This window comes from Ctenocephalides felis, unplaced genomic scaffold (genome assembly GCF_003426905.1).
Source record: "Ctenocephalides felis isolate EL2017-DRISC unplaced genomic scaffold, ASM342690v1 CF-g0.4_SCAFFOLD_03571, whole genome shotgun sequence".
In the NCBI taxonomy this organism is placed as follows: domain Eukaryota; kingdom Metazoa; phylum Arthropoda; class Insecta; order Siphonaptera; family Pulicidae; genus Ctenocephalides; species Ctenocephalides felis.
Genome location: NW_020539725.1, coordinates 59,132,819 through 59,148,953, shown reverse-complemented (window position 1 = coordinate 59,148,953; position 16,135 = coordinate 59,132,819). Strand labels below are relative to the sequence as shown.

Genomic DNA, 16,135 nt, shown 5'->3' with positions numbered 1-16,135 from the left:
TTCCCAAAAAACCGATTTTAACCGGTAGACTGATATGATTTCAAGTTTTATCGAACCGATATGATTCCAAGTGTCAAAACGCTTGCTTCCATCTAGTATATTTGTCATTTTCCATTTATACAATAAAAACCGTTTTTTTCGCTAAAACACCGGTTTTCGACTTTTATAATTTTCGTCAAAAAAACGGTTTTCAAAACTGGTTATTGAAAACCGACAAACCCTAATAACAATATAATTATTTTTTGAAAATAAAGTACAAAAATTTGTTAGTAAAATTATAAATAGTTTGTTTCAAATGTGCAAAAATAAATGAAATTATCATGTTCTAGATGTAATTGAATTGAGCCGATTTAGTTTTCAGTTAAGATTTAAAATGTTAAACAATAATATAGATCTGAATGGTCTATTTTTGAATTTTGTACAATTCTGCATAAACATTTGATTGAAATCAGACAAACCGTTTAAAAGTTATGAGAGTTGTAATAAATGAATGGGCAACTAGGTTAGATGAACTAGATTAATTCTATTTTCGACTGCAATTTTTAAGTATACAGAGTTGCTGTATGTATATTCATATAGTTCACTCATATAGATAATTTAATTTTGTAGAGATTTCTCAAATATTTGATTAAAATTAGACAGACTGTTTGATAGTTATGACAGTTGTAATAAAGATGCCCAAAACAGGTTAGAACTAGATCAATACAATTTTCGATAGCAACTTTTGAGTATACCGAGTTGCTGTATAATCTTGGACTCATAGATAATTTAATTTTTCCCAAGTTTTGCCAATATTTGATTAAAATCAGACAAACCGTTTAAAAATTATGAGAGCTGTAATGAATAAATGTGCAAACTTGGTTGGATTTGAACTTAGTTACTTCATACCTGGATATCGATCCATGGGCATCCTACTTCCTCCAGGATATCTTTCTCTATCCAAAGGATACCTATCACCAGGATAATAGGCAGGATAACGTCCCTTGTCTTTGTCTAACGGGTATCTGTCTCTGTCTAAAGGATACCTGTCTCTGTCCATAGGATACCTGTCTCTGTCTATAGGATACCTGTCTCTGTCTATAGGATACCTGTCTCTATCCATGGGATATCTGTCTCTGTCTATAGGATATCTGTCTCTGTCTGTAGGATATCTGTCTCTGTCTAAAGGATACCTGTCTCTGTCCATGGGATATCTGTCTCTGTCTAAAGGATATCTATCCCTTTCTCCTGGATAAAAAGCTGGGTAACGTCCTCTGTCTCTGTCGCCAGGATATCTGTCTTTGTCTCCAGGATATCTAGGATAATAAGCAGGATAACGTCCTCTGTCACCAGGATATCTGTCTCTGTCACCAGGATATCTGTCTCTGTCACCAGGATATCTGTCCCTGTCATTAGGATTTCTATCATTGGGGTATCTCTCTCCGTCTTTGCTCGGATAGTAAGGGTGACTCCCGTTAACCGAATCCGGCAGAGGTTTCACCGGAGGATATTTATCTTTTCCTCCACCACCACTTGGCGGATAATGTGGTGGTTCCTTTCCACCGCCAGCCGGATATGGTCTGTCCCATCCGGTAGGAAATCTGTCGCCACGACCCGGAATCTCTCGTTCGTAGTACCCGGGTCGTTTTGGCCCTATTGAGCCCGGGTAACGGTGCCCGATCTCGTTCGGGTAACGGTCCGGGTATTGGCCTAGGTTTTATGGTGCAAATTGATAGTTAAAGCTGGTGAAATACTTAACGTGCTTAACACTATTCCTACCGACATTTCATATTTACTATTCCTACCGCGACCGGTCATACAAAATCTATATTTTTCAGTATTGAATGAAGAGTTAATGCTACTTTAAGGGTTTATAAATGCAAATACAAAATATTTCTTTTAATTTAGAATGCAAAATACACATTTTATTCTGTTTTATACAATTTTTTACGATTTTTTTTCTTAGAGTGTTTTTTCTGAATTCTTGTTGGAACTATACGGCAAGTTAATTGGTATAGAAAATTCCTGCCTTGTACATCGTATTCCCGTAATTTTTTCATGTGAAAACAATGAGTTTATCCTGAATAAATACAAAATAATGTAAATGCTTGATAAATTCTTTCTAAAATTCATATTTTATCGAATGATTTCTGACTACTTTATGAATGACATCTACACCAAACACGACGCTAATTCCAATTGAATTGACTCCCGTATTAGTGTAATTTTTTCAACATATGTGTATGTAAGTGAAAATTAGAATCTTCTTTCTTAGCTTCCAAAATTGTAAATATTATTTGAGTGAAGTCCTTGTTTTTTAGCTCTACCAGTATTTGTAGCTGTTATATTGCTTCAATTGTACCTACCATCACAGTTTCTTTTTTTTACTAAAAGGTTAGCTTTAAGTAGAATGGTAAAAACGCTTAAATTTTTTATTTCATTGGTTTCATTGGTTATAAATCTTCAAAGAAATTCTCAGTTTTGTACGTATACTAGATGGTTATCAAAATTTTACATCCCATTTGCTGGGCATAATTTACATCGTATATTGAAAAGTTACTAAAATTTTATACTACGTTTTCCTGAATATTATTGAACATGTGTTGAATAAATTTACACCTTACTTGATATTATATTTTATTGAAAATATATGTTTGTCGATAGTAGTACGTGGTCTTTCACAACAATTTTGGTTGCAGTCAATGTAGTTGAACCAACCTTTGAATTCAAAACAAATCCTATCAATTTGTTGTTTGGATTCCTTCGTAAAAATCTGTCTACACATAGACATTGAGCAAAAATGAGAACCCACTTTTTATGCCGTAGAAGTGCAATATTTATACTCCTTGCCTCATATGCGCAGCGTGCATACATAATTGGAAAAAATGTATATAAATTTGCAGAAGGCAGTTTTTACGAGTCTAAATTCTTCTGAATTTACATTTTCTTGTAAGTTCGATCATATTCTTAACAATTACTACAAAAAATGCCGTCCGAACATCGTCCTTCGTACTACCGGTCAAATGACTGGTCGCGGTAGGTAAGACAGTATACATTTTTTTTCCAAAAATAAATCAAAATGAAAAATCAAATTAACATTGAAAAATGTATCACACTCACATATTAGGAAAAGTCATGAAGTTTGTTGACGATTCAATTACGTTTGATATGAAAAATACTAATCGAAAAATCAAAAACGGTCATTTGACCGGTTCTGGTAGGAATAGTGTTAAAAATAATTATGAAATAAATACTTTGTGAGCCAAATAATTTATAGAATGAAACTCTTTTGTGAGCCATTTCTAAAGTAAATCTAGTTAGTTTTACATCTATATATGTTAAAGTTTTTATAGATTGATGTCCTTTAGTACATCATTTGTTCATAAAAAACTTGTGCAATTGATAAATAAATCTGTCATAGTTATAAATATTTTATAATAATATATTACCTTTGTGCATATCATAAGAGTCCCAATAAGGATCGTACGGATCGTACGGTGGTCTGTATCTATCACCGCCAGGATATCTGTCTCTGTCATTGCCTGGGGGATATCTATCTCTATCTCCTCCTGGATGATATCTGTCACCGCCGGGAGGATATCTGTCTCCAATTCCAGGATATCTATCACCTGGAGGGTATCTATCGCCGCCCGGAGGATATCTATCGCCTCCCGGAGGATACCTGTCGCCTCCCGGAGGATACCTGTCACCTGGAGGATACCTATCGCCTCCCGGAGGATACCTATCGCCTCCCGGAGGATACCTATCGCCGCCCGGAGGATATCTATCACCTGGAGGGTATCTATCGCCTCCCGGAGGATACCTATCGCCTCCCGGAGGATATCTATCGCCTCCCGGAGGATACCTATCGCCCCCAGGATATCTATCACCTGGTGGAAGTCTGCCTCCAGGATATCTGTCATCAGGCGGCGGCAATCTGTCACCTCCTGGATATCGATCGCCGCCCGGAGGATATCTGTCTCCAGGCAGTCTGTTGTCGTCAGGAAATCTGTCGCCTCCAGACGGGTACCTGTCGCCTCCCGGAGGATATCTATCGCCTCCCGGAGGATATCTATCGCCTCCGGGATGATAGTCGCCGCCTGGGTATCTGTCACCGGGGTACATGTCTGGGTATCTGTCGCCGCCCATTGGGTAACGGTCACCTAGGGGAAAAATATTATCGAAATTATGTAGTTGTTATAATAATAAATAAAAATATATAAGAAAAAATGGAATAATAATATAGAAAAATAATATTTTACTTCAGTATACACCTAAGTCTGTTTTTACACGGAGATTGGTTCCAGAAAAAACCGTGTAAAAAAGACATTGATCTTATACAAAAATGGGTGATTTGTTCTTAATCTCTAAAACCTATTAAAATTAGTGAAAAACAAGAATTTTTAGGGTATTCCCCTAAATTAGTGCTATTCACATTTGCTTTGACCAGTAAAAATTGTTTGTACGCGCTAAAGGGGAATTCACTTAAATCTTTAAGCTAGTGTTTGCAAACTATCGATACTATCGATGGTTTCAGACTTTTTTCTTTCATAAATACTTTTTTGTGATATGAACATACCTCGCAAAAATTAAATTTGACAAAAAAAATTTAAGTACATAAAATTTCAAATCGTGCTAAATGGAATAAATTCGTGCAAAAAAATTAAAAATATTCAATTTTCAAACCGTGTTATATCAAAACCGTGTACAAAAAGACCGTGTAAAAACAGACTTAGGTGTATTTTTATCGTCTTACCCGGTCTGTGCGGCCACATGTCGTCGGGTCGGCCTCCTGTTGTCATGTCGCCATCGCCGTTTAATAAATTATCTAAAATTATTATTGTTCAATGAATCTTTCCTTGTTTTAATTTTATATTTATAAATCTATTTTATAACTTACGCATTAAATTTTCATAATAATCGTAATCGGCGTCGTAGACGATTCGCATTCCGTCCCTTTGGTTGAAGCGGCTAAGGCGACATGTTCGGAAACGATCGCTGTTGGAAATTTAAAAAAACAACATTAATAACTAATATAAAAAAATACTTAAAATACCTAACTAATCTAAATATTTCAAGAATTGCATCAAAAGCAACAGTTCCGTGTTCATTATTTAATTTCAAAAATTGCAAATCAAGCCGAGTGTTTCGAATTTTTATTGTATCTTGCACGTAATTTAGTTTCATATTTTAATTAATGAGAAAGAAAGTATGGACATCTTCAGAAAATAGTTTTACTTACTTAATTATAATCAGAGTGCCTACAAAAATAAACTTTATAAGTTCTTGTTTATTAATAAATAACAAGTAAATTAAATTGTGATAAATATGAAGAATCTGAGAGATAATTATTTATCAAATATTTTATATATTTACTTGGGGGCGTTTTTTAATCACTTGAGGTTTTTATGGGGAGGGGGGGCTTGACAAAAAAGCACGAAATATCACGTGTATTTATTTTTTACCTGATTTTTTTTAAAAAAGGTCTAAACATTTTCATAAAAATGTTAAAAATTACAATTTTTTCTCGTAACTAAAAACGCATGTGATGTTTGTAGGGGAAGGAGGGATTATCTTGAATACCACACCAAGGAGGAGGGGAGGGTCCAAAAATCCTTAAAAAATCGATACGTGATTAATAGACGCCTCTTTATATAGTACGTCAACTATTTTTTTTTTATTAAACTTTATTTTTAATAATTCTCTTGAATCTCTCACATTTATCAGAAAATCGTCTAATTCTTATCAATGTTTAGTGAAGAACTACACACAATTATTAAGGACATTTTTTTTGAGGTTTTATATAGAAGTTACGAGACATGCCTATGGATCTAACATTTTGTTATTATTTAATCATTATTATGAATGTAATTTGTGAGATAATTAGAAAAGTTTAATATTTCCACTCACACATATGCATAATTGCAGCCTTATCAATTATTTTTTATTTACTCTGTGCTATTTTATAATTATTTAAAAAAAAATGTAATAATTGTAATTTGAGGTTTTAATAAGATAAATAATTTATTTAAACATTTAAATTTAGTTTTTGAAATATTCAATATATTTTTACCTGTAAACTGCTGATCGACATTGGAATGACGTTTGCCTAAGGCATTCGTCCAGGCATTCGCTCAGAGATCGACCTAAAAAAAATATTTTCATTCATTTGACTTAGTCAGCAGAAATAATTGCTTACATCAGTAATATTGCATATTTACATGGAAGATATCGAGTTGTTTGTAAAGAAAAATATTACTTGTAACTTATACCTTGAAAATTTCCTTTTACACAAATAAGATATTAAAATTAAACTAAAATACTTGTATATTAATCTCTGTTGCTCAACAATGATAATTTATATAATAAATTATATAAAATTCTATTTAATTAATTTATACCGGTTATCTCCGAATGGAATTCTCCTCCCAGTCTGGAATTTCTGTACCTCTGGAAGGCAGTGTCGGCGCCCCTTCTTCTGCCAGCCCCCGACGCGAACAAATGGGACGTCACTGAATTGTCGGGGTACTCGCTGCCCCGAGCTAAAAAAATGATAATAATTTTTAATAAATTAATGGTTTATCTAATGAAGATCGATCAATATGATAGAAAAGATATATATTGACGATATCTTCCTGGAAGCTGATAATCAGTAATCCAATCATAATTAATCAAAGTCAATATTTGGTTTATTGGAAATATTAGAATAATTAGAGCTGTGAGCCGGATCCCGGCGACGGTTCCATTTTTTTGTATCATTTAGTCACCTACAACGATTTATTTTTATATCCTATATTATTATTTCTAATTCTAATTAATTTTAACTCAACATTTCAAATATTCATATATAATAACTCAAGTATTTTTATTATTTCATTACACTTATCCTGTCGATTGTTTAATTTTTAAGAATTGTTTTAATAAAAAATTTAAATTGATACTTGTTTCCCGAATTGTTATGAAATTTGCTGGATTTATTCTCGAGTGATCCACATGGAGGAAAATTTGAATTCATTAATTTGATATACGGTCTCTGAAACAAATATTTATTATCTGAATTAGATAATACCATATAAATCAATTCGCTCACGTGAAATTTTTAAAATTCTATATTGTTTAAGTGAAATAACATTTTATAATTGTTGAATATTTTAGTATGAAATATTTTAAAATATATAGCTTTTTACTTCTGAGAAATTAAACATTGTTATATGTATTAGTCTGAATCTTTTCATTGCGATCCATAAGTCTTTAGCCCATAAATATTGATTTTAATGACTTCTCCAAATCATACTTTGACACTTGTTTTAAGAAAGATCACCAACTATTTTCAATAGACAACACCCGAGAAATTATTATTTCTGAAACTAAATATTTATCTATTTCAACAACATTTCAAACGATATAGAAGTTAATAAAAACACTTCTACTTTTAAAATTGTTACTTTTTTAAAAAATAAACTCAGTTTATGTAACATATATTAGTTTATGTTTTAAGTATATATTATTCTGTATATTTGTTATTTATATATCAAACACTATTTTAAAATATGCAATATTTCAAAATTAGTTAGCAAACTCTTAGGAATTTTTGAAATTTGTTGTTTCACGATTTATTAGTCGATGTACAATCGTCAGGCTCTAAAAATACGCTTCTGCTTTGAAATCTATATATATATATATATATATATATATATACATATATATATATATATATATATATTTGTACATTTACTAATAATGATCATAAGCTCCACTTTCACCATATTCTAACTGCAAGGGTCGAATTACATAATGGGAAGAGCTTAAGTAGAAAAATAAATATACGTGTCTGTTAGCAAAGTATGATATTTTTATATTTCTATGAAATTAACAATTTAGAAATTAACTCAATTAAACTAAGGCGTTTTGTTGTTATTCTTTTAATAAAATGTTACTTTTTTAATACTATATGCAGCCAGTTTTGTAATTTCTCCTGATCAAAAGAAACCGCCTCTTGCTATGAATATCGAAAACTTTAACTGAGAAACTAAAAACTAAAGAAACTGAAAATATGCTTCAAAGTAAAAGTTTATAATTATTTATTTAGAAGTTTATGAACATTACATATAACCTAATAATGAAAGCAGATTAAATATTATTCGAATGTACAATTTCCAATTTGAGAATTGCGTTCATGGCAAACAAATATATAACGAAATAGAAATGCACAAAAAAGTATTAATTATAATTATATTAAAAAATTCAAAGGGTTTCAAAAAAAATTTCAAGAACAAAAAGCGAAACACGTAGCTTGAAAAGGATGTTTGTGACTGAATAAAAAAATAAGAAAAAAGTAGCCGGATTTTTTCCCAGAGCGGTCCCGAATTTTTCGGGATCGATCCGGACTTTTCTGGGTTGGAACCGGTTCTTGAAAATGACGGTTCTTGACAGTTTTAAGAATAATAGTATTACTTATATTATTAACTTCCCGTAGGGTAAGTTATAGTAATCGTCCAAAAATCGAAATCAAAATTTTTTACATTTCTCGACGTTTTGAAGGTTTCTGAACATTTTGGCATACCTCAGAAAAAATGGATGTGTGTGTGTGTGTGTGTGTGTGTGTGTGTGTTTTGTATGTCCGCGTTTTTTCGTCCACGTTTTCGGGCGCACGGATCAACCGATTTGAATGGTTTAAAAAACATTCGATTCCTATTGATAGGGAGATGTGCTGATTAGTTTTTGGCAAAGGCAGGTCCAGCCGTTACGGAGATATGGAGCAAAGAGTGCAAAAAATAGAAAGCGAATTTTTGAGAGAACGGATCAACCGATTTGAATGGTTTAAAAAACATTCGATTCCTATTGATAGGGAGATGTGCTGATTAGTTTTTGGCAAAGGTAGGCCCAGAGGTTTCGGAGTTACAGAGCTAAATTTAAAAAAAATGGCTGTTTTTGAGAGAACTAAGCGTCCGATTTAAATGATTCAAAGAACTTTCTGCTTTTTTCAACAAAACAATTGATTTTGGAAAAAAAAATTTTTTGTTTCTAATTTTTTTTCAAAAAATTTTTTTTGTAATTTTGGACTAAAAATTCAAAAAATCACCCAAGCTAAGCACAGTCTAAGCGCCACTCTGGTAGAAATGTTTACGCAAGAGCGTTTAGACTGTTTGTGTACTGGAGCACTTTTCCAATTTTGTGAAAATTATTGAAAAATGTGAAAATGCCGCCAAACTGAGCACAGTATAAGTGTAAATGTCGCACAGAATTATTTGCAAATACGTTTAGACTGTGACTATGCGGGAGCACTTTTTCAATTTTGTGTAAATTTGGCAACTATTTTTTTTTGGAATTTGATTCGAAATGAAATGACGATTGTTAATGTTCTGGAGATCATAAATTGATTTATTTATAATTAACTTTCCATAGGGTAAGTAATCGCAAAAAAATCGAAAATGAAAATTTTTATATATCTTCACGTTTCAGAGGTTTCTGAATATGTTGGCATACCTTGGAGAAAATTGATGTATGTGTGTGTGTATGTGTGTGTGTGTGCGTGCATGTGTGTGTGTTCGGATACAAATTTTCGTCGACGATTTCGGGAACACGGATAAAGCAATTTGAATAATTCAAAAAACATTCTAGCTGTTCCGAAGATATGGGGCAAAAAGGGCCAAAAACGGTAACTTAGTTTTTAAGAGAACGGAGCGTTCGATTTGTATAGTTCAAAACACATTTTACTTGTATTAACAAGATGAAGATTTGATCAAATTTTCATGAAGATAGGACTAGCGGTTTCGGAGATCTAGTAAAAAAAACTAAAAAAAAATAACATTTGGCGGTCAACAATAATCATTAGACATTAGACATATGCATATCAAATTATCAGATATTTTATTGAGATTTTTACAATAAGTATAAGTTTTGTTTACATTCCTATGGGTTCCGTACCATTGTTTTTCTGTTAGACAGCGACGCGGCGCTTACGCGCTTTATATTTTGTCTCTATGCAGTTAAAGCAGTACGATTGCTTTGAAAAAAAGTTCAGATCTTCCAAAATATATCAAAATGAAGATAACATTTTTTCCAAAAAAAAATTTTTATAAAAAAAATTGTTTAAAATTTTTTTTTAAAAAAAAATTTTTTTTTCAAAAAAAGTAATTTTTTGTCCAATTTAAAATTTCTAAAAAATCTCATTTTTTCGAAGTAAAATTTTTTCAAAAATGTTAATCGTTTTTAAAAAAATAATAATTTTTGGTACGGGAAGTTCCAGCAATTTGCCTCAAGGCACGATGCCTTAATTGCCTTAAGACAGAATTCCACTTACAGCTAGTTTTTACTTACGGTTGTCCAAGCAAACCAAGTCGTAAAAGTGGTGCGTGGGGCTGCTGGCAATGCTGAGGTCATCCTTTTGGGAAACCGAATCCTCTTCACTCAGGGTGCACTGGTGAGTGGCGTCGTCGAATTCCACCGAACGACAGAAATATCTAAGAAAAAATTAAATTGGAAAATATTCTTAATATATATTCTATTACACTGTTCTTACTTCTCGGCTCTCATACACATCGACTGGCATTCCTCGAGAGTGACATTGTTCAGGATGTCGACTTCGAAGGGTCCTCCCAAACGTTTGTTCTCTTCTTTCACGAACACGGCTAAACCGTCACAACGCCGTTCGGCTGGGTAGAAAAGAAATATTAATAATAATTTTTTACATTATATGTGAAGAAAAATTTCCTTAACAAACTTCAGAAAGATTTATCAAAATCCGAATAATCGTCTAGGAGGATTATCCTTTGATGCGTTCAAATTTGTATATAAAATTTTAATTCATTATTTGTTCGCACAATGTGGAACAAAGTTGAAAAGTTCGTTGAAAACTGCTGGAGCAAATTAATAGTACTTATTAATATAATATTTCAATGTATTTATAAAAATGTAAAAAGAACTCTACTGACGAGCAAAATGTAAAAAGTATCAAAAGGGGCTCTACAAACGAGCAAACTGATTAAATATAGAAAAAGGACTCCAATGACTAGTAAAATGTAATACAAATAAAATGGAATTCTACTAACGAGCAAAAAGGAGTCTACTGACTAGCAAAATATAGAAAATATCCAAAAGGGACTCTACTAACGAACAAACTGATAAAATATGAAAAAGGACTCTACTGACGAGCAAATTGATTAAATATAAAAAAGGACTCCAATGACTGGTGAAATGTAATACAAATAAAATGGGATTCTACTAACGAGCAAAAAGGAGTCTGCTGACTAGCAAAATATAGAAAATATCTAAAAAGGACTCTACTGACGAGCAAACTGATAAAATAATGAAAAGATTCTACAAACTAGCAAAATGTTAAAATTTTTCTGAAAGAGATCGGAAGGGACTCTACTGACGAGCAAAATGTAAAAAGTATCAAAAGGGACTCTACTAACGAGCAAACTGATAAAATATGAAAAAGGACTCTACTGACGAGCAAATTGATTAAATATAAAAAGGGACTCCAAAGACTAGTAAAATGTAATACAAATAAAATGGGATTCTACTAACGAGCAAAAAGGAGTCTACTGACTAGCAAAATATAGAAAATACCCGAAAAAGACTCTACTGACGAGCAAACTGATAAAACAATGAAAAGATTCTACAAACTAGCAAAATGTTAAAATTTTGCTGAAGGAGATTGGAAGGGACTCTACTGACGAGCAAATTGAAATATACAAGACTTTTTTTTAAAAATGGAACTCTACTGATGAGCAAAATGTAAAAAATTAAAAATCCGACTCTTCTGATATCTTAAGATAAATCTGCGAGTATTTCGATTTTTTTGTTAATGAATACCAATTTTTAGGTTTCATATTTCAAGCTTATTTTTTTCTTACAGTTGAGACAAGTGTTTTCCAAGTAGTCTCCGTTGGGGTCGTCCTCTAATAATTCTGGATGGGTTCTTCTCGTAAACCTGCTAAGGGCACAGGACCTCATGTTGACGTCGAAACTTGCAGATCTGCACACAAAACTAAATTCTGATAGACATTTGTCCTCGCAATCGGTCCTATTGTTGGCAGACACCTAAGAGATAACAGATATAAAGGTAAGTAATAGATAGATAATATAAATCCTAATTCAAGTGTTATATTATTTACCTCTTTGTAATCGGATACTGGCAACTTTAGACGCTTTCTTGGATGTCTTTCGAAAACATATCTTCTGCTAGGACATTCACGTTCTGGACGATTCGCTACAATTGTTAATTATAATGATATGTATAAAATTATCTCATTTAATATTGCTGTTGGTTTATATGATAACTTCTTACATGTTAGGCAAATTTCTGTGAAATGGACACTGTTGGGCACCAGCATCAAATTCCCGATGCCCTCAGGAGCCGCCTGCTCCCTGGACAAATAACATGTCGATTCTTCATATTCTGGAGTTGAAGACATGCTTCCCATGCCGTTTACATCATTCGAACCTAAGAAAGGTAAGTGAATTATTTATTACTAGCTGACCCGACAAACTTTATTTTGCTAAGTAAGGTATATTCTAAACAATTTCCAGAGAATCATAATATTAATACTTTAAGTGTATAAGGATGTGCTGTTTGTGAATGCTATATACATTGAGGTATTATAAGAACAATAAACCCCATTAGTTTTTCTACATTTTGTCAAAACAATCAAACTGGAAGTTTTATACACTTTTTATAGAAAACATGATATAATCCAATCCAAGTCTTTTTTGGTCTTGAATGAATCAAGTATTTCTTCTTTGACCTGCTTTTTGAAAAGTTTCAAGTAACATTCGATGAATTAAAGTAAATTTTATAAAAAGTATAAATGTAGAGCAGGGCGAGGCACAAACGTCCAATTTGACTGTGAGCAAATATTAATTATATTGTGAAAACCATAACAATTATATCACAACAAATAACACATTTCAAACGAACAATTATCTGACTACGTTCAGTAAAACTGCCAGCTACTTCATCATTAGAGAAATGTGCTTTTTTATGTCTTTTTGAAAAATTTGTTATCTAGACCTTTTTACCCTATAGGCGGGGTAATTTGGAACAGACAGGTGGCAAACAGGTTTAATGTCTTATTTTAATTTTAAAGGTATTTTACATAATTTTTACATTTTTAATTAATGCTAAAAAAACTACCAACGAAAGAAAATACTTTTATTATGGATTTTCAAAAATTACCGTTTATCTCCCCCATTTCAAAGATTATCGTTTTCAAATCAAGTTTGTAGCTGACTAAACATCTTTTTTCCTCTACTTTCAAATATTGTTGTTAAACAATGCTTAACTTTACTGGTTTTTGACACATCGGTGGTCGACCTTTTTAATCCCAAACCTTCAAATTTTACTATCTATTCTTCGATAAATTCTGGGAAATTATAACTGGTAAAATGTTATCCGACAAAATGTCTCTTTGATCGATACCAAATTTAGGTTCTGAATTGAAATAACATAAATTGAAAATAATATAACCTAGAAAATGTTTTATAAATATCAATGAGTAAATAATTATACAAATGAGATCTTTCGGTGCGTTTGAGAAAAATATGCCAAAAAGTGCGTTTTCATATTAACATTTAAAAAAAGTTGATATTTTGAGTTTCTAGTAACATTTGCGGCCCGTTTTTTAACGTTTTTGTGTATAAATAAAACTACAAACAAAACTACTTACTACAATTTGATAATAATGAAATAATATTCACGTAAAACATCCTATTAAACGTAATTAAACATCATTTGTCAAAAATGTTTGACATTTGACGTTTTAGCCACCGTCCATTGTTTTATTTAAATTACGCTTCTACAAATATCTTCAAATTAAGAATGTAAAGTTTCTGAGCGATTTTGAAATAATATCTCACCTTTCCGACAACCTACTGATTAGCACGAATTTTTCAAGACTAAGACCGGCCAAATCGGTTTAGCCGTTTTCGAGTTTTACCGAATCATTTGATCGAGAGCTCCATTTTTATATATAAGATATGAATTTTTCGATGTTTGTTACCTGAATATGAGGCCACTCTGGCCCCTGGTTGAAAGTCGAATGATGAGCAAGCTCTGACAATATTGTTGGTCGCTGTTCGGTCCCTTAGGCATAAATCTTGACATCTTTCTAATACACGAAAGGGCGGTGAAGTGTCTCGTACCTAAAGAACAATATTCATTAGTTGTTGGTTTAATAATAAAAGTACGAATTAATTCTACTTACCACATCGTCATCGAATCCTTGTAGCTGGTGGTTTGGTAGTCTCTCGTACATTACCCGACCCATACCTTGATTGCATGTTGTTTGGGCTAAAAGTTAAATAAAAATCTATATAAAGAGTTATTTTAGAAATTAAAAGATTTCAAAGGCATAGTTCAAGTATCAAAGTGCAAGATAGTAGGCTGATCACCTACTATTTTTGCCCGAATTTTCTCACCTTTCGTCATCATTCTTAGGACTGTTAGTACAGTGATGGCTTGCACCATGGCGCCAGTAGTGGTCACTAGGCGCATCTTGTTGCGTCACGCACGTCACGCGGCGTCACGTGACGACGCAAATTGAACGTCACTCGTCCGTCCTGGTCAAGTGACGTCACTCGTTCTATTTTTGCGTGCAACTTGCAACTATTTTTCCTTGTGCGTTACACGCAGGCCGGAGGCATTAAGTCGTTTTATGATCTCTGGAAAAAAAAAATATTGTGCTATTTTTTTATATTGAACTAGCAAACCCGACGAACTCCGTTTCGCCACCAGATGGTTTCGTGAGAAAGATGAAGAAATTTTTTATTTGTTTTATATTTGAAAAGGAAAAATTTGATTTTATTATACAACAGTAATGAATTCATTTCGATTACAAAAATGAAGTGTTTTTTAGTTGAACTTCTCTAAGTAAATGAAAGTGAATCCGCAAATTAACCGTTTCATTGAAGTGCTTTTTGGTAAACCACATTTTTTGTTTTTTGGTCTGACGTTAACACAAACAAAGCGGATGGTTTTCCAATTCGTGAACAGGCAACGTATAACTGCCCATGTGAAAAACAATAATTTTCTAAATAATATATTTGAAATTTATCCCGCGAACACTAAGCGATTGGAATTGCGACTTGTTATTGCGAACGCAAGGCGAACTGGAAATTGCAATCGTTTGAAGTCAAACGGAAGACCAGTCGGAATCATTGGTATGTCACCAAATCGCCAGCAATTTTTGATTGAATGGTGAAATTCAGTGCGTGTACATCATTATTGCGGCAAGAATTGCTCGTTGATGTAACCAAGCATAATTCTGATAATTTTCACTAATGTCATTACTCGATTTTTTAATTACGGTGCGTGCACCACTTTATTTTCTTAGCTATAAACCTTGCGGAGCCCGAGACCTTTGCAACGAATTCAAAATTGTCGAAATCGGTTCGTGCGTTCTCGAGTTATTTCGTCAGGAAGAAAAACCCGACTTATTTTTATATATATGTAGATTATTTGAAAGATCGTTCTTCTATGTATAGCTTTTATATTAGATATGTATCTAGTCGTTATGAGTGCCGACGAAAGGCAATTTTCAATTGAGATTACATTTGAGATCTATAACCTCAAGTAGAAATTTCATATCATGCTGTCTGATATCGAGCTAGTGTGGTTCGCGGAAAAAATGTTTTTCCTTAATTTGTTTTTTAATTAGAAATACCAATAATGTTATCTAAGTCCAGTAAGAGCATTTTTCATAAAACTTAACAATTTAAATAGTTTCAAGGATATTTATCAATTTGTTTTTAGGAAATTTTGAAGAAACCTTTCTCTTAATTTTATTTTTAAGTACTTTTGAAACATCACGAAATAAATTATTATAATTCACACAACATAAATCAATTTTCAAGTTTTTTTCATACATTTCAACATTTGATATGTGCCAGTAAACTCAAAATACAAAGAATTGGCTTTATACAATGAACACAATTATTAAAAATGTTTTTAAATTGAATAAAAAAATTATACAGTCTAAAATAGTTCGATCAATATTATATAAAAATATGTAAAAATTTAATTAGCACAGAACCAATTGCCGTATTATGGGGCACACCTAGTGTGACAACCTAAAAAAGACAATTTTTGGGAATTAAAAAATAAAAAAACTAGTGTATCGATCCATAGGGTATATTTATACATGTTTTGAGA

The 16,135-nt window shown here is 32.3% G+C and overlaps 1 protein-coding gene across 1 annotated transcript in view; it reads right to left on the bottom strand.

Moving 5' to 3' along the window:
- The window catches only part of LOC113386389, a 29,222-nt gene extending 14,743 nt beyond the window's left edge, over positions 1–14,479 (bottom strand). Inside the window, exons 1-14 of the mRNA XM_026624170.1 lie at positions 14,404–14,479; positions 14,190–14,275; positions 13,980–14,127; positions 12,275–12,388; positions 12,102–12,196; positions 11,841–12,027; positions 10,502–10,634; positions 10,300–10,442; positions 6,381–6,521; positions 6,053–6,125; positions 4,880–4,977; positions 4,736–4,807; positions 3,429–4,142; positions 889–1,689 (exon numbers count right to left, since the gene is read on the bottom strand). Of these exons, the coding sequence (XP_026479955.1) occupies positions 889–1,689; positions 3,429–4,142; positions 4,736–4,807; positions 4,880–4,977; positions 6,053–6,125; positions 6,381–6,521; positions 10,300–10,442; positions 10,502–10,634; positions 11,841–12,027; positions 12,102–12,196; positions 12,275–12,388; positions 13,980–14,127; positions 14,190–14,275; positions 14,404–14,479 (2,881 nt within the window). The remainder of the gene's footprint in view (positions 1–888; positions 1,690–3,428; positions 4,143–4,735; positions 4,808–4,879; positions 4,978–6,052; positions 6,126–6,380; positions 6,522–10,299; positions 10,443–10,501; positions 10,635–11,840; positions 12,028–12,101; positions 12,197–12,274; positions 12,389–13,979; positions 14,128–14,189; positions 14,276–14,403) is intronic.
- Between the last annotated feature and the right edge of the window lie 1,656 nt (positions 14,480–16,135).